This window comes from Salmo salar, chromosome 17, assembly GCF_965601325.2.
Source record: "Salmo salar chromosome 17, fSalSal1, whole genome shotgun sequence".
NCBI lineage: Eukaryota > Metazoa > Chordata > Actinopteri > Salmoniformes > Salmonidae > Salmo > Salmo salar.
In genome coordinates, this window is record NC_138307.1 from 27,350,401 (window position 1) to 27,373,035 (window position 22,635).

General features: G+C 43.3%; 1 protein-coding gene and 1 long non-coding RNA gene across 3 annotated transcripts in view; one reads left to right on the forward strand and one right to left on the reverse strand.

Annotated features, from left to right (window-relative positions):
* The window catches only part of LOC106609070 (uncharacterized), a 32,464-nt gene extending 30,941 nt beyond the window's left edge, over window positions 1-1,523 (forward strand). Inside the window, exon 8 of the long non-coding RNA XR_006760071.2 lies at window positions 837-1,523. This is a non-coding gene — a long non-coding RNA (uncharacterized LOC106609070). The remainder of the gene's footprint in view (window positions 1-836) is intronic.
* Window positions 767-20,827, reverse strand: LOC106609069 (angiotensin-converting enzyme 2). Of its 2 annotated transcripts, XM_045699497.2 has the most exons (18): window positions 20,535-20,827; window positions 20,069-20,227; window positions 18,850-18,943; window positions 17,418-17,564; window positions 16,840-16,952; window positions 10,264-10,369; window positions 10,068-10,165; window positions 9,710-9,882; window positions 8,456-8,682; window positions 5,997-6,141; window positions 5,675-5,773; window positions 4,226-4,348; window positions 3,946-4,124; window positions 3,638-3,696; window positions 3,428-3,528; window positions 3,144-3,260; window positions 2,657-2,851; window positions 767-1,752 (listed from the first exon to the last, which is right to left on the reverse strand). In XM_045699497.2, the coding sequence occupies exons 1-18, from the start codon at window positions 20,724-20,726 to the stop codon at window positions 1,656-1,658; spliced, it is 2,424 nt and encodes an 807-aa protein (XP_045555453.1). In that variant the 5' UTR covers window positions 20,727-20,827; the 3' UTR covers window positions 767-1,655. The 2 variants fall into 2 exon arrangements, with proteins under 2 accessions (XP_045555453.1, XP_082819841.1); XM_082963715.1 differs by lacking the exons at window positions 9,710-9,882; window positions 10,068-10,165; window positions 10,264-10,369; ... (3 more) ...; window positions 20,069-20,227; window positions 20,535-20,827 and adding an exon at window positions 9,352-9,371.
* Window positions 20,828-22,635: the final 1,808 nt, after the last annotated feature.

A 22,635-nucleotide genomic window follows, 5' to 3' on the forward strand; every position in this document is an offset into this window, starting at 1 on the left:
CAACATGGGAGCACCTAGAAAAACTACAATTTCTGGCTAATTTTTCTTTAAACCAGCCTGAAACTCTTTCTAAAGACTTGACATCTAGTGGAAGCCCTAGGAACTGCAATTTGGGAGGGTTTCGCCTTATAATAAAAGTGCTAGCCATTGAAATCAGAGGTAGGCAGAATTTCTTTTGTTGGGGGGATGGTTTGTCCTCGGGCTTTCGCCTGCCATTTCAGTTCTGTTATACTCACATACATTATTTTAACAGTTTTAGGAACTTTAGAGTTTTCTATGCATATCCTAGCTTCTGGGCCTGAGTAACAGGCAGTTTACTTTGGGCACGCTTTTCATCCGGACGTCAAAATACTGCCCCCTAGCCCAAAGAGGTTTTAAACTGACGGATTTTGATGGGGATTTTTTTTATTACGTTCACTAGATTGACACACAGATGTGCATCAATAGACTCTTAAGGATTTAAGAATTTAAGATGTGTTCAATATAATTGCTACTATATGTATTTTTAGTTCACCACTAATTGCATATTTTTCAAATAACTTCATAGTAGTCAGTAAAGGAAATGAGACCAAGGACTATTGTTAATGTTATTCCAGGTTGTTGTTAATGTTATTCCAGGTTGTTGTTATTCCATGATGTTAATGTTATTCCATGTTGTTAATGTTATTCCATGTTCATGTTGAATTTGGGTAGTGAATGGTGTTACCTATCCTGTACAGGTCCATTCAGGCTTTAAAAACAGATTTAGGTAGATATGCACAAGGACTTAAAGGAATTGTTATTTAATGTAGTTGAATAATAATAATTATAGCTTTAACCTGTACATATTCTTTCAGGCTTGTGACAAACACAGACTGAAAAGCATCAGGAAGGATGATGAGGAGATCCAGGCGTTTGTCTTCTACATGAAAGCTGAAATGAGCAAACAGCGCCGGTTTGAGTCCGCCTACTGCCAGGGCTGGTTCATCCGCACTTCTAATGAGACCAAAGTAGATTTGGGGAAACCCCAGGGGATGACAGGGGACCAGTCATTCCTCTTTGTCATCCATAAATGATGAAGAGGGTTTGTTGTTTCTGCATGTTATGTTACTCTATGTAGTTTCTATAGTGTATTTTTATACCACCATTTTATACCACTGTTTTATACCATCATTTTATACCATGTAATTTGTATTTTTGTATTGATCCCATGAGTCCCTGGAAAACAATGATGATTGCTGAGTGGACTATACTGGCTACCATAAATGTACTGTAGATGAATTGAATGTAGAGAAACAGAGCCCAGGAAAAGCATGGGGGTGTACTGGTATTACAATACGTATGTGTAATGCAACAATGCAGCAGTGACCTGTTATTCTGCTATTGCAGAGAGAAGTAGCTATGTATCATACACAAATAATTAGCATTTGTTTGTATTTTTCAGTTATTGATAGTTTAGTCAGATGAGTAATGCTTTTATATTATTTTTCTGTGACTTTTAAGTATTTTTATTTAGAATAAAATGTATTCTAAAATGCTACAAATGTCTTGAATTTATACATAATTTAAACAAATGATCCAACTTCTAATGCGGTCGTCTTGAAAGAGCTGTTGCTGTAGGGGGTTTTCAGATCTGTCAAGTCGTCTGTCAAACTTTCATACTGACAATCACTGACTCAGAATCCTGTCTGTTCATCCTCTTCCCTCTCAAATGTTTTGTTGGTCACGCCGTAGGGGTTCTCTGCATTCTCTTCAGCTTTCGCTGCACATTTTCTGGAGATATAGAAGAGAAAAAACTGTGTCATGTTCATTTAAGCAATTTTAAGACACATTTTCCATATTTTATTAACAACCTCACAATTTGCAGTGATGTAGCAATTAATTTGTCTCTTCCAGAGCTGGGTCGAATACATGTCAAATACTTGAAGTTGTTGATTTAGGTTGACTAGATAGCAGGATTTAAGTTCAGGATTAAGTTTGGTTCAATCTTTATTTGAACCTCTCTTTTTACTCTTTTCATTCCTTAAAACAACATATAGCATCTCACAGTTGGTGCTGACCTAGGATCAGGTTTGCCTTTTAGATCATAATGATTACATGGACAGGGAGGACCTGATCCTAGATCAGCACTCTTACTCTGGTATGCTTTATGAATAGGGTTGCAAAATCCTGGTAATTTTGCCCAAATTCCCTGGTTTTCCAGAGATCCTGGTTGGAAGAATTTTGCAATCCTATAATGAATACGGCCCAGACTTACTTCTTCCTGTCTCTGAAACCAGAGATGATCAACCCTGTTATGAATACGGCCCAGACTCACTTCTTCCTGTCTCTGAAACCAGAGATGATCAACCCTGTTATGAATACGGCCCAGACTTACTTCTTCCTGTCTCTGAAACCAGAGATGATCAACCCTGTTATGAATACGGCCCAGACTCACTTCTTCCTGTCTCTGAAACCAGAGATGATCAACCCTGTTATGAATACGGCCCAGACTTACTTCTTCCTGTCTCTGAAACCAGAGATGATCAACCCTGTTATGAATACGGCCCAGACTCACTTCTTCCTGTCTCTGAAACCAGAGATGATCAACCCTGTTATGAATATGGCCCAGACTTACTTCTTCCTGTCTCTGAAACCAGAGATGATCAACCCTGTTATGAATACGGCCCAGACTTACTTCTTCCTGTCTCTGAAGCCAGAGATGATGAGGTAACAGCCCATGCAGACCACCAGTCCCATGACCACCCCAAACACCACCAGCCAGACGGTGACCGGCTGCTCCACGGGCGGGGCCAGCGTTGCTAGGAGACCCTCGAACTCCAGAGTTTTATCGTCCAGTTTGAATGCGTCATTGATTCGACCTCTGGACAACCTAGTGAAATAGACGATGGCCTGAGTCATGGGGTTATGGGTAATGTTAGGAGTGTTTCAAGTACAAATACTGGAATAAAACACCCATAAGAGGATTTACTGAATGCTGGCGGGAAAATGCAACTTTGTTTATGGCTGTAGTTTCAGAAACCACATCAAGAATGCTACACAAAGTATTATTACTCTGTTTCAGACAGTCTTGTGGTGTCACTCACTCAGTTTGGCAGATATGATCGGGCAAAGTTTGTTTTAGCATGTTTAATCAGCTCACGTTCAAGGGTCGACTCCTTTACCTGATAGCAGCCTCTACCTCAGCTTTGGGAATGACCACGGCAGGGTTGGCAGGGTCAGTCACCACAAAGTAGAAAGAGATTCTGGCTGTCTCCTTGTAGGTGTGGATGTTCTCTGTCCTGGAACAAAGATAATAATACAATTATGTGATGTCACAAGAGTCTAATAAATAATATTGATACAATAAATATACATTTTCATTCTGGAATGTGATGGGAGTGAATGACATAAAGAGAAGCAAAGCTGAGAGTGATGTCTAGGTGGACTTTTATTGTGAAACACTTACGTGAAAAGAGCTTCCGTCTTGTTGACCTCAAGGTAATACTGTCTCATGGCGTAGGCCATGTTGGCTTTGAACAGGTACATCTCGTTGGCGTTCCAAATGTACTGGAAGAGAAACAAAGTCAGTTCAACTGGATTATATGAAGAGATTGTCTAAAGGAGAAGGTAGTGAAGCTGTTTTCCAACCACAGTAAATTCAGCTTAGTGTACTCACTGCCTTGTCACCCATAGCTGCTTTCAGACTCAACCTCACTTTGTAGGCATTCTCTGAGACTGATGAACAGATACAAAATATGCATTATTATATATAGAATATATCACTTTTAACTATATCTAAAATTGCATACAACTTAGTATGGAGCGATGTATTGACTATGCATACTAGATAGTGAGCTAGATACAGAATCTGGTCTCACATGGGTCCTCTGTACTTTTGTACTACTTCGTGTGAAGCGATATATTGGCTATGCACACTAGATAGTGCCCTAGTATGGATAGGGACACTACTCTATAGGTACTTACATGGGTCCTCAGCTGCTCTCCATCCTGGCTTCCTGTTGTTCTTCCTGTTTTCTTCTATTAGCCAAACATGGAGGTCCTTGAAGTAGTCCAGGAGAGGGGCGGAGTCCATCTTGGCATGTCCTGAAATCGTCTCCAGGGCTCTGGTCCACGACTTTGACCTCCCAAACTCCAGCATTGTCCTGTAAAATGAGATTTGATGTTAGTTTGTTTACTTGTTCATTGGCCATTCAGCATTCTTAGACATGACAGACGCAACAACGAACAGATTTGGTATGAGCACCTGAGCTTGTCCCCGGCTGCTGTAGAGTTGGTGATGTCACACTTGAATAAGGGTCCAGAGTGGCCAGCTGCCTCACAGAGGGCCTTCTGGAACTGGAACTGATAGATAGTCCTGGTGAAGTATCTATGACAGACAGAGACAGTCCTGGGTCAAATACAGTACATGTCCTGGTGAAGTATCTATGACAGACAGAGACAGTTCTGGGTCAAATACAGTACATGTCCTGGTGAAGTATCTATGACAGACAGAGACAGTTCTGGGTCAAATACAGTACATGTCCTGGTGAAGTATCTATGACAGACAGAGACAGTCCTGGGTCAAATACAGTACATGTCCTGGTGAAGTATCTATGACAGACAGAGACAGTCCTGGGTCAAATACAGTACATGTCCTGGTGAAGTATCTATGACAGACAGAGACAGTCCTGGGTCAAATACAGTACATGTCCTGGTGAAGTATCTATGACAGACAGAGACAGTCCTGGGTCAAATACAGTACATGTCCTGGTGAAGTATCTATGACAGACAGAGACAGTCCTGGGTCAAATACAGTACATGTCCTGGTGAAGTATCTATGACAGACAGAGACAGTCCTGGGTCAAATACAGTACATGTCCTGGTGAAGTATCTATGACAGACAGAGACAGTCCTGGGTCAAATACAGTACATGTCCTGGTGAAGTATCTATGACAGACAGAGACAGTCCTGGGTTAAATACATGTCTATGCTTCATCATCTCCCACCACCTAAAGCTAAATGACCTATGGCAAGCTGAAGAAGCTCCAGGATAGGTCCGTCCTCATACATGGACTGTACATAGTTCTAATACTTGAGCTAAGTGTGATTTAGTTTACCAGGTACAATGGAACCAATTTAATTGTCCCAAAAATACAAAATCTAAAAACTAAATCAAGCGAAACCTCAATTGCTATTGGACCCAGATCTACACAGAGACAGACACGGCATTACAACAAGAATGGCTGGATGTGAGGGGTATTGAGAATGGTTGGGTGTGAGGGGTATTGAGAATGGTTGGGTGTGAGGGGTATTGAGAATGGCTGGATGTGAGGGGTATTGAGAATGGTTGGGTGTGAGGGGTATTGAGAATGGCTGGATGTGAGGGGTATTGAGAATGGTTGGATGTGAGGGGTATTGAGAATGGCTGGGTGTGAGGGGTATTGAGAATGGTTGGGTGTGAGGGGTATTGAGAACGGCTGGATGTGAGGGGTATTGAGAATGGCTGGGTGTGAGGGGTATTGAGAACGGCTGGGTGTGAGGGGTATAGAGAATGGCTGGGTGTGAGGGGTATTGAGAACGGCTGGGTGTGAGGGGTATTGAGAACGGCTGGGTGTGAGGGGTATTGAGAACGGCTGGGTGTGAGGGGTATTGAGAACGGCTGGGTGTGAGGGGTATTGAGAACGGCTGGGTGTGAGGGGTATTGAGATGAGACCTGATGAAGGAGTAGTCTCCGGACACGTGGAACAGAGCAGGCGGGTCACAGTATGTCTCATCTCTGGGTAAGGGCTCCACTACACCGACCATATCCCTCCTGGTAACAGAGTTAGCATCAATAGTTAGCATTGTAATGTCCCTACAGTGTATTGCTAAACCAACTATGAGGTAAAAACACTAGGCCTCCACTAGAGCTCCTTCTTTACATTGATATACAACACTGATATATTGTTTATGATTCTTTATCTCCCATCACCTAAAGCTAAATAAACTATGACCTATGACAAGCTGAAGAAATTCCAGAAGAGGTCCTTCCTTACTTCATCTCCCACCAGCGCTGCATCCACTGGTCCTTGGGGATGGTCCCCAGAAAGACCTGCCACCTCCACTCCTCCAGCATGTAGGTGAAAGGCAGGGTGGCCACGATGGTCAGGGCCTGCTTCATCAGGAAGTTGATCTCAGTCTCTGTATTGGGGCGGGAGGAAGAGAAAGAAGTGCTGTTTGAGAGAGGGTACATCTAAAATGGGGACACTATATAGAAAATAAAGTGTAATGGTCTCTGGTAAAAAAGTAGGGCACTTCATAGTGAATAGAGTGTTATCCGAGACAGGAAGTCACTAGAGGAGCCATTTTGATGAAACAATGTGAAACAAAACCTACAACAACATAGTCTGACTCAGTGTCAATTATCCTCATCAGATATACATGTAGATTTGCTCGTACCTGCCCTGGCCTTGGCCCTGAATCTGTTCCTGACCCTGACCATGACCCTGACCCTGTCCCTGACTCTGACCCGGACCCTGTCCCTGTTCCTGTCCCTGACCCTGTCCCTGTCCCTGACCCTGACCCTGTCCCTGACCCTGACCCTGACCCTGTCCCTGTTCCTGTTCCTGACCCTGACCATGACCCTGACCCTGTCCCTGACCCTGACCCTGACCCTGTCCCTGTTCCTGTCCCTGACCCTGTCCCTGTCCCTGACCCTGACCCTGACTCTGTTCCTGACCCTGTCCCTGACCCTGTCCCTGTCCCTGTCCCTGACCCTGACCCTGACCCTGTCCCTGACCCTGACCCTGTCCCTGACCCTGACCCTGACCCTGTCCCTGACCCTGTCCCTGACCCTGTCCCTGTCCCTGTCCCTGACCCTGTCCCTGACCCTGTCCCTGACCCTGTCCCTGACCCTGTTCCTGTCCCTGTCCCTGACTCTGTTCAGGTGTAACTCAGGTATTCCATAGACCAGCTATAACAACAACTGTTGTCTAACTGTTATCATCAGATCTAGATCTGTTTCTACCACTACATGCCCCTACCCCTGACCCTGACCCTGTCCCTGACCCTGTCCCTGTCCCTGTCCCTGTCCCTGTCCCTGACCCTGTCCCTGACCCTGTCCCTGTCCCTGTCCCTGACCCTGTCCCTGTCCCTGTCCCTGACCCTGTCCCTGTCCCTGACCCTGACCCTGTCCCTGTCCCTGTCCCTGACCCTGTCCCTGTCCCTGTCCCTGACCCTGACCCTGTCCCTGACCCTGACCCTGACCCTGTCCCTGTCCCTGACCCTGTCTCTGACCCTGACCCTGTCCCTGACCCTGTCCCTGTCCCTGTCCCTGACCCTGTCCCTGTCCCTGACCCTGACCCTGTCCCTGTCCCTGTCCCTGTCCCTGTCCCTGACCCTGACCCTGACCCTGTCCCTGTCCCTGTCCCTGACCCTGTCCCTGTCCCTGTCCCTGACCCTGTCCCTGTCCCTGTCCCTGTCCCTGACCCTGACCCTGTCCCTGTCCCTGTCCCTGACCCTGTCCCTGTCCCTGACCCTGTCCCTGTCCCTGACCCTGACCCTATCCCTATCCCTGTCCCTGTCCCTGACCCTGTCCCTGACCCTGTCCCTGACCCTGACCCTGTCTCTGACCCTGACCCTGTCCCTGACCCTGTCCCTGACTCTGTTCAGGTGTAACTCAGGTATTCCATAGACCAGCTATAACAACAACTGTTGTCTAACTGTTATCATCAGATCTAGATCTGCTTCTACCACTACCTGCCCCTACCCCTGTCCCTGTCCCTGTCCCTGTCCCTGTCCCTGACCCTGACCCTGTCCCTGTCCCTGTCCCTGACCCTGTCCCTGACCCTGACCCTGTCTCTGACCCTGTCCCTGACCCTGTCCCTGTCCCTGTCCCTGTCCCTGACCCTGTCCCTGACTCTGTTCAGGTGTAACTCAGGTATTCCATAGACCAGCTATAACAACAACTGTTTTCTAACTGTTATCATCAGATCTAGATCTGCTTCTACCACTACCTGCCCCTACCCCTGACCCTGTCCCTGTCCCTGTCCCTGTCCCTGACCCTGTCCCTGACCCTGACCCTGTCCCTGTCCCTGTCCCTGACCCTGTCCCTGTCCCTGTCCCTGACCCTGTCTCTGACCCTGTCCCTGACCCTGACCCTGTCCCTGTCCCTGTCCCTGTCCCTGACCCTGTCCCTGTCCCTGACTCTGTTCAGGTGTAACTCAGGTATTCCATAGACCAGCTATAACAACAACTGTTGTCTAACTGTTATCATCAGATCTAGATCTGCTTCTACCACTACCTGCCCCTACCCCTGACCCTGACCCTGTCCCTGACCCTGTCCCTACCCCTGACTCTGTTCAGGTGTAACTCAGGTATTCCATAGACCAGCTATAACAACAACTGTTGTCTAACTGTTATCATCAGATCTAGATCTGCTTCTACCACTAGCTGCCCCTACCCCTGACCCTGACCCTGTCCCTGTCCCTGCCCCTACCCCTGACTCAGGTGTCACCTTTATCCTCGACGAAGTCGTCTGGCAGGAGTCCCAGGGCCTTCAGGTGTTTGGGGGTGGCAGCGGACAGGGACATGATCTCCCCCACGGCCTCGTGGAAGCCCTCGTTAGCCCCGTCTCTCAGCAGGTAGGACAGGTTCCTGTAGGCCATCTGGTACTGGTTGTGTCCCATCTCATGGTGCGCTGTCAGGAAGTGGTCCATGTTCACCTCCGTACACATCTTGATCCTGGAAATGGGGGAAATTTAAGAAGTAGACAAAGTCAGGGAAGTACAGTATAATACAGTACAATACATTATAATACAGAATAATACAATATAATACAGAATAATGCATTATAATACGTATAATACAGTATATAATACAGTATAATACCTTATAATACAGTATAATACAGTATATAATACAGTATATAATACAGTATAATACATAATACAGTATAATACAGTAATACAGTATATAATACAGTATAATACATTTTAATACAGTACAATACCGTATAATAAGTTAATATTTATGATTAATATTTAATCATTACAATTGATGCCGAGTGTAAGGAGGTATAGCCTACAAAATCAGATAAACTCCCTCAGATTTTATTCTACATGTGTGTACAGCATTTTGAAAAGAAGTTCAACGTACTGTGGATTTTACCTTGATGATTTATGTTTCACAACAGAATTCCTTCATATCTTTATGACATGCTGCTGTGACTAACAGGATATGAATTCTATATTAGTAGTTAGTGCATGCAATCTCTCTGTCCCTCCCTAAGGCTCTACTTACTGCGTGTCCAGGGATAAATACAGTACCAACATGATACCAATTTGTAAGTCGCTCTGGATAAGAGCGTCTGCTAAATGACTTAAATGTAAATGTAAATGTAATTCCTGTTACCTGAAGTCCTCTCTGTCCCTCCCTAAGGCTTGTCACTCTGCATGTCCTGGGCTAAGTAAAGGGAAAGGGGGTACCTAGTTTGTTGTACAACTGAATGCATTCAACCAAAATGTGTCTTCCGCATTTAACCCAACCCCTCTGAATTAGAGAGGTGTGGGGGGCTTCCTTAATCGCCGTCCACGTCATCAATAGCTGGGGAGCAGTTGTTGTTGGGGGTTAACTGCCTTGCTCAAAGGCAGAACAGCAGAGTTTTCCACCTTGCCTGCTCAGGGAGTCGAACCAGCGGCCTTTTGGTTACTGGCCCAACGCTGTTAACCGCTAGGCTAGTTTAATGCAGGATGAATACGATTCCTGTTACCTGAAGTCCTCTCTGTTCCCCATGTCCCAGGCTGTAGGGTGGCACACTACCTTCCTGCCATCAGTAGGTTTCTCCAGCATAGAGTCCTTCCAGAAGTTATCGAACATCTTGTATAGACCCACCGACATGAAGAACTTCTCTGCTTCTTGGAACAGTCTGTCCTTAGGCCATTTCTGGGAATTACAGAAAAGGTGTTTAACTCACAGTGTATTTTAGGGGGTAAGAACTGAAAGTAATAGAAGTCACTATTAAAGTCACACTTGTTTCCTTCAGATCCAACCCACAATTCCTAGTCTACAATTTTCAAGGTCCATATTGGATACATACAATAGCAGATCATGATTTATTTTCACTCAACCTGTGCGATCATAGCGTCCGTCACATCAATATCGGTTTTCTCTGGAAAAGGGGTTGAGATGGGGTAAAGACCTGTCCAAAACCTTCCCCACATGTCACCTGAAAAAGGTAATTAGAGAGAGAAGACATTCATAAGCTGAATCAGTCATGTTCCAGCAGTGTTGGAGCAAAAGCTGCGCCCTGTCCAGTGACCTCACCCAGTAGATGTGCAGGCAGGCCCCCCTCTGGGTGGATGTGTTCAGGGTGTTTGGCCTGCAGCTTAGACCTCACATAGGCATGGAGCTCTTTGTACAGGGGGAGGATCTGGAAAGACACAATAGAATTGGTGGTGTGCAATAAAACATAAATACACCATATCTTTGATGTGGCAAGTCTGATTTACATAATGCAAGAAAAGCATGCTGGTTGGGAGTAATGGATTACATATAACGGATTCCAAAAATCTAACTGTAATTCGTTATGTTACCAGCAAAAATATTGTGATCAGATACCGATATGATTACTTATAGTATTACTTTTAAATTCAGAAAGGAAACAAATTATTTGACACCTTTCTGTTTCTCAATGACATTCAAATCAGCATTGAAAAAAGGGGCACATTTTTATACCGAGGACAGTTTCAGGTTGGATATTCCACGGATATTCACCTATAGTTTTCCTTACGTCCACCAACAGCAGTTAGGGACCGTCAACATAGTGACAAATCAAATTTTTCACATTTCAATAGCTCTTTAACCATTACTCCTAAAACTTTCAAAACTGGTTGTAGCTAACCCGATGGCATTGACACACATTGCACACACATTCTTTGTCGATTTACATCTCGCACTATTTTAAATTATTTATTTACATTTTTAAATTTCAATACCTCATTGATCATATGACCTACTGGACTCAAACAAGGTTCAGAATGTCCACTGAATACACTTCTATATTGCACACCCTTTAGTTTGTCCATTTTCCCCTCACATGATTTTACATTCAATTTTCAAAATTAAACATTTCAATAGCTCCTTGGTCATGTGACCTACTGACTTCAAACAAGGTTCAGAATGTCCACTGACTATGCCTTCATATTGCACACTCTGATGTTTGTCTACTTTCATCTCATGTTATTAGACTTAAATCTGTAAGCTTTGCAGGCCTTCATTTTACATGGGTGTAAAACAAAAAAAATTGAAGTAAACAAATGTTCCAGCCTCGCAATAACTATCTTTCACATGGACACTGAAAGATCCACAAATGGCTGTATGTGGTATGGATCAAGGACAGGAGAGGTGTTCGAACAGAGGTGCTTAAAGGAAGGTGCACAGGTAGGCCTCATGAAAAACAATGTTTCATATGCTCTTTTTAATCACAGTAATAGGCAGTGATTTGTCAGTCAGAGTGAGCTTGATAAAATCCTGAAAGAATCCTTTTCATAGCATCACTTTCATATACAGTACATTAAGACAAATCCTTCTACATTGAGTATTAGCACGGAGTTTACATAACCTGATAACGACTTGATATTTGAGTGCATTCACAACAAGCCACCTGCAGACAACTTACAAAATGCAATAGTGCATTTGAGGGTTTGTTTTTCTGATGAAAATAATTATTTGATGCATGGCCTACTATTTCTAACTGGGAAAATAAATTCCTACATCTTTTGTGTAACACCAAAATGTTTAACATTCACACCACAACTACACGTTAAAACTACAGTTGTTTTCCTGTGAAGTGATCAACTTACATTCTGATAGCTTTTTGTATTTCTGAGTGACATAAAGGTATCGACATAGTGATTAATTAACTTTTAATGTCATTACAGAAAACATACAACAACAACAAAATGATCGCGTTAACAACACATTACAAACAGAGCGTGTCATGAAACTGGCAAATAAAGATGACAACGGAAAGGGAAATATTGATGATGGCCAGAAATTCAGTCAACACCAACTAGATCATTAGAGACAGAGGGACAGAAGATGAGGCAGGGGCTCTAGAGGACAGGAAAGATGACATACAAACACAAAGTGACGAAGAGTACTCCAGAGACGGAAGGACAGAACAAGTGAGTGATGCTAAAAGAATGACCAGACCAGGGGCAAAGTCATTTTCCTTTTCTATTAAGATGGACAGGTGGTAGAAAATAAAGCCCTTACCAGGTACCTCAAACCAGGTACCTCAAACCAGGTACCTAGACCAGGTACCTCAAACCAGGTACCTTAAATCAGGTACCTCAAACCAGGTACCTCAAACAGCCATGGACAGATGTGCTTTGTTCTGAATTAAATAAGGTCAATCCATGCTGCAACTTGGCATTCAAATACCAGCATATCAAAGCTAGTCACAGACGGAAAAAAGCCTCACCTTACTTCTGTGCCTCGGCCACCTGCCTAGCAAATATAGCAACTATGTCAACATCATGGTATTCAGATTTGGTGAGGTGACACACCAACGAAGTGAGAGAAGATGTTGGCCTGTAAGATATACATTTTTTATTTAGAAAAATGTATGTAAAATCTTGTGAGATGAAAATGGACAAACTAAAGGGTGTGCAATATAGAAGGGTAGTCAGTGGACATTCTGGACCTTGTTTGAAGTCATTAGGTCACATGACCAAGGAGCTATTGACATTTAAAATTTTGAAAAATTAATGTAAAAACGTGTGAGATGAAAATGAACAAACTAAAGGGTGTCCAATGTGTAGGCCCACTGAGTGGACATTCTGAACCTTGTTTGAAGTCAGTAGGTCACATGACCAAGGAGCTATTGAAATTCAAATGTAAAAAAAAGTTTGTACTTTGTTTATGCGCCCTAACTAATTCAACTAGGAATACAAAATGCTGCTCACATTTCCACATGTTTATTAGCTTTGGAAAGCGAATTAATGTCCAAATCTGGTGTGCGCAATTTTTCCAACATCATGACACTTATTTGGAGTCTGTGGCTGAAGTGGTTTGAAAGCTATTGAGGTTTGAAAGCGCGAATATCCTTCGAATATCCAACTAAAACTCTTTACCTCGGTCATTTTTATTTGTTCTGCCTGAGCGAGTTTGACCACAAATTAGAGACCACCATGATGACACAACAAATGCGTTTGATGGATCACAGGAATATGCTTTTGTAGGCTACAGTCCAAACTATGTCTTCCGATGGAGTGACTGCTGTCGGCATCCAAAGATTATCCAACTTGAATAAACGCTTGGGGGTAAGGACGACAGTAGTGGTGTAGCCCAACGGGCGATATGGATATCACTTATTACTGATATCTAGGCTGCATAGCGCATGGATGTGAATCACACTGCTGCGCTCTCATTTAGCTATTTGCGCCTTACGGATTGTGGATGTTATGAATGTGTGTGGCTGTTCACAAATGTATATGTGTATTTTAACCCAATAATGGTTGAATATAATAAGTTTAAGCTGCCTATCAATCGTGGTTTTTGTGACAGAACCAAACGGAAGCAAACAGAGCAAAATAATAGTTTCTATTGGACAAATTCAGGTAGGTCCCTCCCCGTTTCGTCCAGTTTGCTTCCGTTTAAGAAAGGTTTTGCAACAGAATCGGCGTAATGAATATGCCAGTATACAGCCAGTATAAAATGCGTTCTTGCAGCCGCTTCATAGTGCGGATCCCAGCCTATGGAATAACAGGTTGAGGCAGTTTCTCCCTGCTCAACGCCCCCGTGGTATTTTTATACATACTGTAAAAAAAATTATAATTTAAGATGACCACGAGAAAGCCCAATCAGTCGTCGATGACAACAAAATCATAAACAACAGAGTAGGCTAATTAATCCTTAGTTATTGGGTTATACTCGGGTAAAACAATTTGACTAATCTATATTTCCATATTTCCAAGTCCTATTCTTTAAGATCAAGGGGTATTAAATGAATTGGAATGACAGGAAATCTGGCAGACACTGGTGTTTAATGTAAAAATATAGCCTAATCCTATTATTATCTATACAGTAGTAGAAAGCGATGGGTTAAAAGAAGCCTAAATAACCAACCCATGAAGTAAAATGTAACACCCATATATGGCCAGCTATGTAAACTCTAACATTAACTTATCCTGCAATGGATGTTGTTCAATTGGTAATATTATTTTTTGTCTTCTTCTAATGCCTCTTAATAAGCAGGTTGACGTTAATAAGAAGGTTGACGTTTATTGGGATGAGTCTTGTCCTGGAGGCAGAACTGAGCGATTTCAGCTAGATGGGCCAGCTGCAGAGTCAAAATTGGCTATATTCTTAATTTAAGGTTAGGGTTAGACATTATGGGTTAGCAGTGTGGTTAAGGTTAGGGTTAGACATTATGGGTTAGCAGTGTGGTTAAGGTTAGGGTTAGACATTATGGGTTAGCAGTGTGGTTAAGGTTAGGGTTAAGGTTAGGGTTAGCAGAGTGGTCTAAGGTTAGGGTTAGACTTTATGGGTTAGCAGTGTGGTTAAGGTTAGGGTTAGACATTATGGGTTAGCAGTGTGGTTAAGGTTAGGGTTAAGGTTAGGGTTAGCAGAGTGGTTAAGGTTAGGGTTAGACATTATGGGTTAGCAGTGTGGTTAAGGTTAGGGTTAGACATTATGGGTTAGCAGTGTGGTTAAGGTTAGGGTTAGACATTATGGGTTGGCAGTGTGGTTAAGGTTAGGGTTAAGGTTAGGGTTAACAGTGTGGTTAAGGTTAGGGTTAAGGTTAGGGTTAGCAGTGTGGTTAAGGTTAGGGTTAGACATTATGGGTTAGCAGTGTGGTTAAGGTTAGGGTTAGACATTAGGGTTAGCAGTATGGTTAAGGTTAGGGTTAAGGTTAGGGTTAGCAGAGTGGTTAAGGTTAGGGTTAGACATTATGGGTTAGCAGTGTGGTTAAGGTTAGGGTTAGACGTTATGGGTTAGCAGTGTGGTTAAGGTTAGGGTTAGACATTGGGGTTAGCAGTGTGGTTAAGGTTAGGGTTAGACATTATGGGTTAGCAGTGTGGTTAAGGTTAGGGTTAAGGTTAGGGTTAGCAGTGTGGTTAAGGTTAGGGTTAGATATTATGGGTTAAGCAGTGTGGTTAAGGTTAGGGTTAGACATTATGGGTTAGCAGTGTGGTTAAGGTTAGGGTTAAGGTTAGGGTTAGCAGAGTGGTTAAGGTTAGGGTTAGACATTATGGGTTAGCAGTGTGGTTAAGGTTAGGGTTAGACATTATGGGTTAGCAGTGTGGTTAAGGTTAGGGTTAGACATTATGGGTTAGCAGTGTGGTTAAGGTTAGGGTTAGACATTATGGGTTAGCAGTGTTGTTAAGGTTAGGGTTAAGGTTAGGGTTAGCAGAGTGGTTAAGGTTAGGGTTAGACATTATGGGTTAGCAGTGGGGTTAAGGTTAGGGTTAGACATTATGGGTTAGCAATGTAGTTAAGGTTAGGGTTAAGGTTAGGGTTAGCAGTGTGGTTAAGGTTAGGGTTAGACATTATGGGTTAGCAGTGTGGTTAAGGTTAGGGTTAGACATTATGGGTTAGCAGTGTGGTTAAGGTTAGGGTTAGACATTATGGGTTAGCAGTGTGGTTAAGGTTAGGGTTAGACATTATGGGTTAGCAGTGTGGTTAAGGTTAGGGTTAAGGTTAGGGTTAGCAGAGTGGTTAAGGTTAGGGTTAGACATTATGGGTTAGCAGTGTGGTTAAGGTTAGAGTTAGACATTATGGGTTAGCAGTGTGGTTAAGGTTAGGGTTAAGGTTAGGGTTAGCAGAGTGGTTAAGGTTAGGGTTAGACATTATGGGTTAGCAGTGTGGTTAAGGTTAGGGTTAGACATTATGGGTTAGCAGTGTGGTTAAGGTTAGGGTTAGACATTATGGGTTGGCAGTGTGGTTAAGGTTAGGGTTAGCAGTGTGGTTAAGGTTAGGGTTAGACATTATGGGTTAGCAGTGTGGTTAAGGTTAGGGTTAGACATTATGGGTTAGCAGTGTGGTTAAGGTTAGGGTTAAGGTTAGGGTTAGCAGAGTGGTTAAGGTTAGGGTTAGACATTATGGGTTAGCAGTGTGGTTAAGGTTAGGGTTAGACATTATGGGTTAGCAGTGTGGTTAAGGTTAGGGTTAAGGTTAGGGTTAGCAGAGTGGTTAAGGTTAGGGTTAGACATTATGGGTTAGCAGTGTGGTTAAGGTTAGGGTTAGACATTATGGGTTAGCAATGTAGTTAAGGTTAGGGTTAAGGTTAGGGTTAGCAGTGTGGTTAAGGTTAGGGTTAGACATTATGGGTTAGCAGTGTGGTTAAGGTTAGGGTTAGACATTATGGGTTAGCAGTGTGGTTAAGGTTAGGGTTAGACATTATGGGTTAGCAGTGTGGTTAAGGTTAGGGTTAGACATTATGGGTTAGCAGTGTGGTTAAGGTTAGGGTTAAGGTTAGGGTTAGGTTTAAAATCAGATTTGATGACTTTGTGGCTGTGCCAGCTAGTGACCACTTTGCAGCGCTGCCTCCATAAGAAGATTCATGACGAAAAAACGCTAACCTGTGCCTCTTAAGGGGAAGTCTAAAAGTAACTGAAAGTAGATTACATTACTGAGTTTGGGTAATCCAAAGGTTGCATTACTGATTACAATTTTGGACAGGTAACTAGTAACTGTAACGGATTACATTTAGAAAGTAACCTACAAAACCCTAACTGTACAATACAGAAATATATACAATAACAAATACATCCAATAATACAAAATAGTATCAATAATATTTTATTAACAGTGTTTTTGCTACATACAATACATTTCATTTGTATGTGAGAAAAGCTCAGCGTAGTTGAAGCACCACAACAGTCGACAACGTACCTCTTTGTAAATGTGCCTCACATCGGTCATCAGTTGGCCCCTGGCGTAGTTGTACGGGCTGTCATCGATAGTTTCATAGTTGGACCGCCAATAATCTCCGTAGTCCTCATAACCTGTGGCGATAGATATAGTAGTAGTAGTTGGACAGGTTTGTAGTAGTAGTATAGTAGTAATATAGTAGTAGTATAGTAGTAGTATATTGGTAATATATTATTTGTAGTATAGTAAGATAGTAGTAGTATAGTAATATAGTAGCAGTGTAGTAGTAGTAGTAGTAGTATAGTAATATAGTAATATACTAGCAGTAGTAGTAGTACAGTAGTAGTAGTAGTTTTAGTAGTAGTAGTAGTAGTAATAGTAATATAGTAGTAGTAGTAGCAGTAATATAGTAGTAATAGTATTAGTAGTAGTACTTATAGCAGTAGTAGTAGTAGTAGTAGCACTATAGTACCAGTAGTGGTAGTAGTAGTATAGTATATGTGCAGTAGTAGTATGGTAGTGTAGTAGTAGTAGTAGTCGTAGTAATAATAGCAGTATAGTAGTAGTATTAGCAGTAGTAGTAGTAGAAGTAGGTCTACCATTGAGTTTGGCAGCTTCGTTCTTAAGGTCCACATAGTCTTCATATAGAGGCCTCATCTTCTTCCCTACCTCCACTCTCCAGCCCTCCCATACATGCAGACGCTCATAGTAGTCACTGTCCATGTTGGCCATTACACTCTCCAGCCCTAGACATTAGACACAGCAGTAAACCAGTTGAAAAAAGGCTAGTTCATATTTGAAATAGAAACTCCAGCATACCAGTATTCTTGTCCATTCCCTAGTATTTTTGTTATTCTTTTATGTATCCTCGCATCAGGAATATCATTGAGCTGGGGTTCCTTTTTTCCTATACAACATTAAACCACTATCTGACCTCAGATTTCTGAAGCCATCTCCCTTACCAAGACATCCAAGCACCAAAACCTGAAGTGAGGAGACACCTTTTACAAGAAATACTATTCCTCCAAAACTAGGGGAGTTTTTCGGCAGGGCTTTTTGTTGTTGAAATATCTGACAGGGTGACTAGTAGTCTTGAGATATACAGTTTTTATAGAAGTCTAGGGTCTGCATCCCACTGGTACACAATTTAGTACACTAATTTTGACCCTAAATAGTGCACTACTTTTGACCCTATATTTTGCTCTACGTTTGACACTACTAGGGCCATGGTCAAAAGTAGTGCCCTATATAGGGAATATAGTGCCATTTGGGACTCAGTCAATGACCTTGGACATCCGTAAAAGGGCAGTCGGTCGTAAAGTCAGGTTGCCACAGCTGAGCTGGCAGTTGGTACTTTGTACCCATACCAAATGGCAGCCAATTCATTACTTAGTGTCCTACTTTCATCCAGAGCCATGTGGGACTCTGGCCTTTCTAGAAGAAAAAGAAACGCACACCTATTTAGGCGAGGTGCTGGCCAGCGGAGTAGAAAACTTGAAAACAAAGGAGAGCAGCACATTCTAGGAGCTCAGATGCAACATTTTTACGTCCAACGTTTCGACAGGCAAGCTGTCTTCATCAGGGTATAATGACAAACACTGCTGGATGACTCGTTTATATAGTGTCAAAAGACACACAGGTGTCTGTAATCATGGCCAAGTGTGGCCTAATATCATTGGTTAATTCTCAAATATTAAAATGGAATACAAAGAACAGTATACAAAAAACAAATGGATAGCATACGATCATAGATTCATTTTAGACTACACAAGCTAACAAACAATTACAATGGCAAAGTCACAATAATCACAAGAATGGCTTCAGATCAAAGTCTATGTTGAGACCGAAGGGAGCAAGGGTCTTTAAATTAAAGATCCAGGCAGCCTCTCGTTTTAACAATAAATTATCAAGGTCACCCCCTCTCCTCGGGAGGGTGACATGTTCGATGCCAATATAACGCAGAGACGAAATTGAGTGGTTTGCTTCCATAAAGTGGGCCGCAACTGGGTGATGTGGGACTCTGGCCTTTACCTGGTTCCAAAGTTTGACAGTCGAAGGGGTCTTCTCTCTTGCACACCGTGCCTGTACTGTAGATGGAGCTCATCTTATTCATCACTTTGTTCAGCTGACATGAAATACAACAACAACAACATCAACAACAACAACAACATCAACAACATTAACAACAACATCAACAACAACATTAACAACAACATCAACATTAACAACAACATCAACATTAACAACATCAACAACATCAACAACAACAACAACATCAACAACAACAACATTAACAACAACAACAACAACATTAACAACAACAACACAAACAAGTTATGCTACGTTGTGGTATTACAATGATTTGACTAGCCTGTTCCCTTGAGTATTTGACTAGCCTGTTCCCGTGAGTAGAAGAGAAGATGACAGTCAGACTAGTAGAAGAGATGAGGACAGTCAGACTAATAGAAGAGATGAGGACAGTCAGACTAATAGAAGAGATGAGGACCGTCAGACTAGTAGAAGAGATGAGGACAGTCAGACTAATAGAAGAGATGAGGACAGTCAGACTAATAGAAGAGATGAGGACAGTCAGACTAATAGAAGAGATGAGGACAGTCAGACTAATAGAAGAGATGAGGACAGTCAGACTAATAGAAGAGATGAGGACAGTCAGACTAACAGAAGAGATGAGGACAGTCAGACTAATAGAAGAGATGAGGACAGTCAGACTAATAGAAGAGATGAGGACAGTCAGACTAATAGAAGAGATGAGGACAGTCAGACTAACAGAAGAGATGAGGACAGTCAGACTAATAGAAGAGATGAGGACAGTCAGACTAATAGAAGAGATGAGGACAGTCAGACTAACAGAAGAGATGAGGACAGTCAGACTAATAGAAGAGATGAGGACAGTCAGACTAATAGAAGAGATGAGGACAGTCAGACTAATAGAAGAGATGAGGACAGTCAGACTAATAGAAGAGATGAGGACAGTCAGACTAACAGAAGAGATGAGGACAGTCAGACTAATAGAAGAGATGAGGACAGTCAGACTGATAGAAAAGATGAGGACAGAAAGAAAAGTTATCTTACATATGGACTGAAAGAAGAGCACAATGGAAAGAAGTCCTCTAGTCAATGATTTTAAATGCATTGTACCCACATGTTGGTGAATTGTGATTTTAAAAGGTTAAATCATTAAAATCAAGAAAAAAAAGGTCAGAGACAGAAGTGAAAGAATGTGTCTTACATGTGCTGCTTTGTCTGCGGACAGGGCCCCAGAGCCCTTGTCCTGGAGGGAAGTCAGCTGGAGTTTGATCAATGGATCACTGATCTGATCGATTGGAAAGTTCTCCGACTCCTTGGATACTTTGCTGTAGTATTCTCCCCAGATTGCGCTCTGTACACCCTGAAACCATAACAAAACATTGACAGAAATTACATTTGATTCATAATATTAACAATACAATACAATACAATAGACAATATCAAATAACTAGTTGTCTGTCTGGAGTTATGTGTTGAGATGTAGCCCACCAATCCAAAATTGACAGCAATATACCATTATTGCCATTGTTCAGAACCAGACACATAGATCCACCGTGTTTCTCAGTTCAGTCTTGTGGACCCCCAGCTACAGGCCATAGGGGTCTCTGAAGATGGCTCTGAAACTCTGCCTTTCATTAGTGCCACTTTAAATCTACCAGAAAACTCACCAGTTTGTCTAAATTCTCCTGGGAAATATCTGTGTTGTACGCCCATGATGCCAGGGAATACTGATACATGAGATGAGTAGCGTTCCCATCAAACGTGTCCAGAAACTCCTGTGCCCTTCTCTCTAAGTCTGACTGTGCTGCCACACAGGCCACAGCAATCAGCCCCACTAGAAGACGCCTGGTCATAGACATCCTGTATGAATATCCCCTACGGCCACACTGACACCACTTCAGTTTCTTATTCACTTATATCTAACTCTAAGGGCTGTCCTCGCCCTTTGGTCAGAGTCATAACTCCAGGGTGTATCTTGTCCTTTATACACAGATTGGTGGATAGAAGGGTACAGTGTAGGTCAGTGGGCCAGCTATCGCACGGTAGATGGGCTACTATCTCAAACATAACACTGCCTTGCTGTACAGTGAATATGTACGTGTGTGTGTGTGTGTGTGTGTGTGTGTGTGTGTGTGTGTGTGTGTGTGTGTGTGTGTGTGTGTGTGTGTGTGTGTGTGTGTGTGCCAAACCCATCTCACTACAGTAGAGTAGAGTAGAATAGAGTAGAACATAGTAGAGTAGAACATAGTAGAGTAGAACATAATAGAGTAGAACATAATAGAGTAGAACAGAATACAGTAGAACAGTAGAGTAGAGTAGAGTAGAGTAGAGTAGAGTAGAGTAGAGTAGAGTAGAGTAGAGTAGAGTAGAGTAGAGTAGAGTAGAGTAGAACAGAGTAGAGTAGAGTCTTTATTATCCACAGGGGGCAATTCATTTTGCAGCACATAGTGAAAACACATTGAACACATGACAATAAATAAATACAAAAACAATATATACCGCAGGGTTCCCCAACTGGTGGCCCGTGAGCCGAATTTGGCCCACAGGGATTTTATATGTCCCCCCAAGTTTTCTCAGCCAATTATTATTTATTTTATTTTATTTTACATAAAATACTGTCAAAGCACCAGCAAATCGGCTCCAAGTGATTTTAATTTTAAATCTATTCCCACGTATAATAAAGAGTGTCACGAATCCCACCGAAGGTGGCTCCCCTGCCTGCTCGGGCGGCGCTCGGCGGTCGTCGTCGCCGGCCTACTAAAGCCGCTGATCCCTTTTTCCTTTTTGGTTGGTATGTCTTATTGTTTGCACCTGTTCCTTATTTGTGTTCTTGATTTGTGGTTATTTAAGCCTGTTTAGCCCGCCCAGGTTTGTGCGGGGTTATTTTCGTCAGTGTGTGTTTTTGGATGTGCTGGTGATCTGCTTGAGTTATTTTTCTTTCCATACTGTGGACCCGTTGTGTATGGGTTGGGCACGTAGTTCTCACGCCTGTTGTGTTGGCGTCGACCGTTGTCAATCCAGAGAAAAATAAATCTAATTTTTTTTACCTCTGCTCTCTGCGCCTGACTCCTACCACCACTCCAAGCATCGTGACAGAATCCCGCACCACCAATGGAGTCAGCAGGAGCAGCCGCACCTCCTCTCCCATCGATGGAGGAAAGGGTCCTCCATCATACCAGCATTCTCCACCGGATCGGTTCAGCGATGGATCAGATGATGGAGAGGATGGATCGATGGGAGAGGAGTGGCCTCCCTACCGCATCCCCAGCACCTCTTCCCCCTCCACCTGCTACCCCTCCTCCGGCGTCTGGACCCGGGACCCTACGCCTGGCTCTCCCCAGGGAGTACGATGGAGCGGCAGCTGGGTGCCAGGGGTTCCTGCTGCAGCTGGAGTTGTACCTGGCTACCGTTCGTCCGACTCCCTCGGGAGAGGAGAGCGTGAGCGTCCTCGTCTCCTGCTTAACGGGTCGTGCCCTGGAGTGGGCCAACGCAGTGTGGTATGGCCCAGACTCGGCAAGGGATCACTACCCCGAGTTCACCCGCCGTTTCCGGGCCGTGTTCGACCACCCACCAGAAGGCCGGGCAGCGGGTGAACTGCTGTTCCACCTGCGGCAGGAGACGAGGAGCGCACAGGACTTTGCTCTGGAGTTCCGGACCTTGGCTGCTGGAGCGGGGTGGAACGACAGGGCCCTGATGGACCACTATCGGTGTAGCCTCCGGGAGGACGTCCGCCGGGAGCTAGCCTGTCGGGACACTACCCTCTCCCTG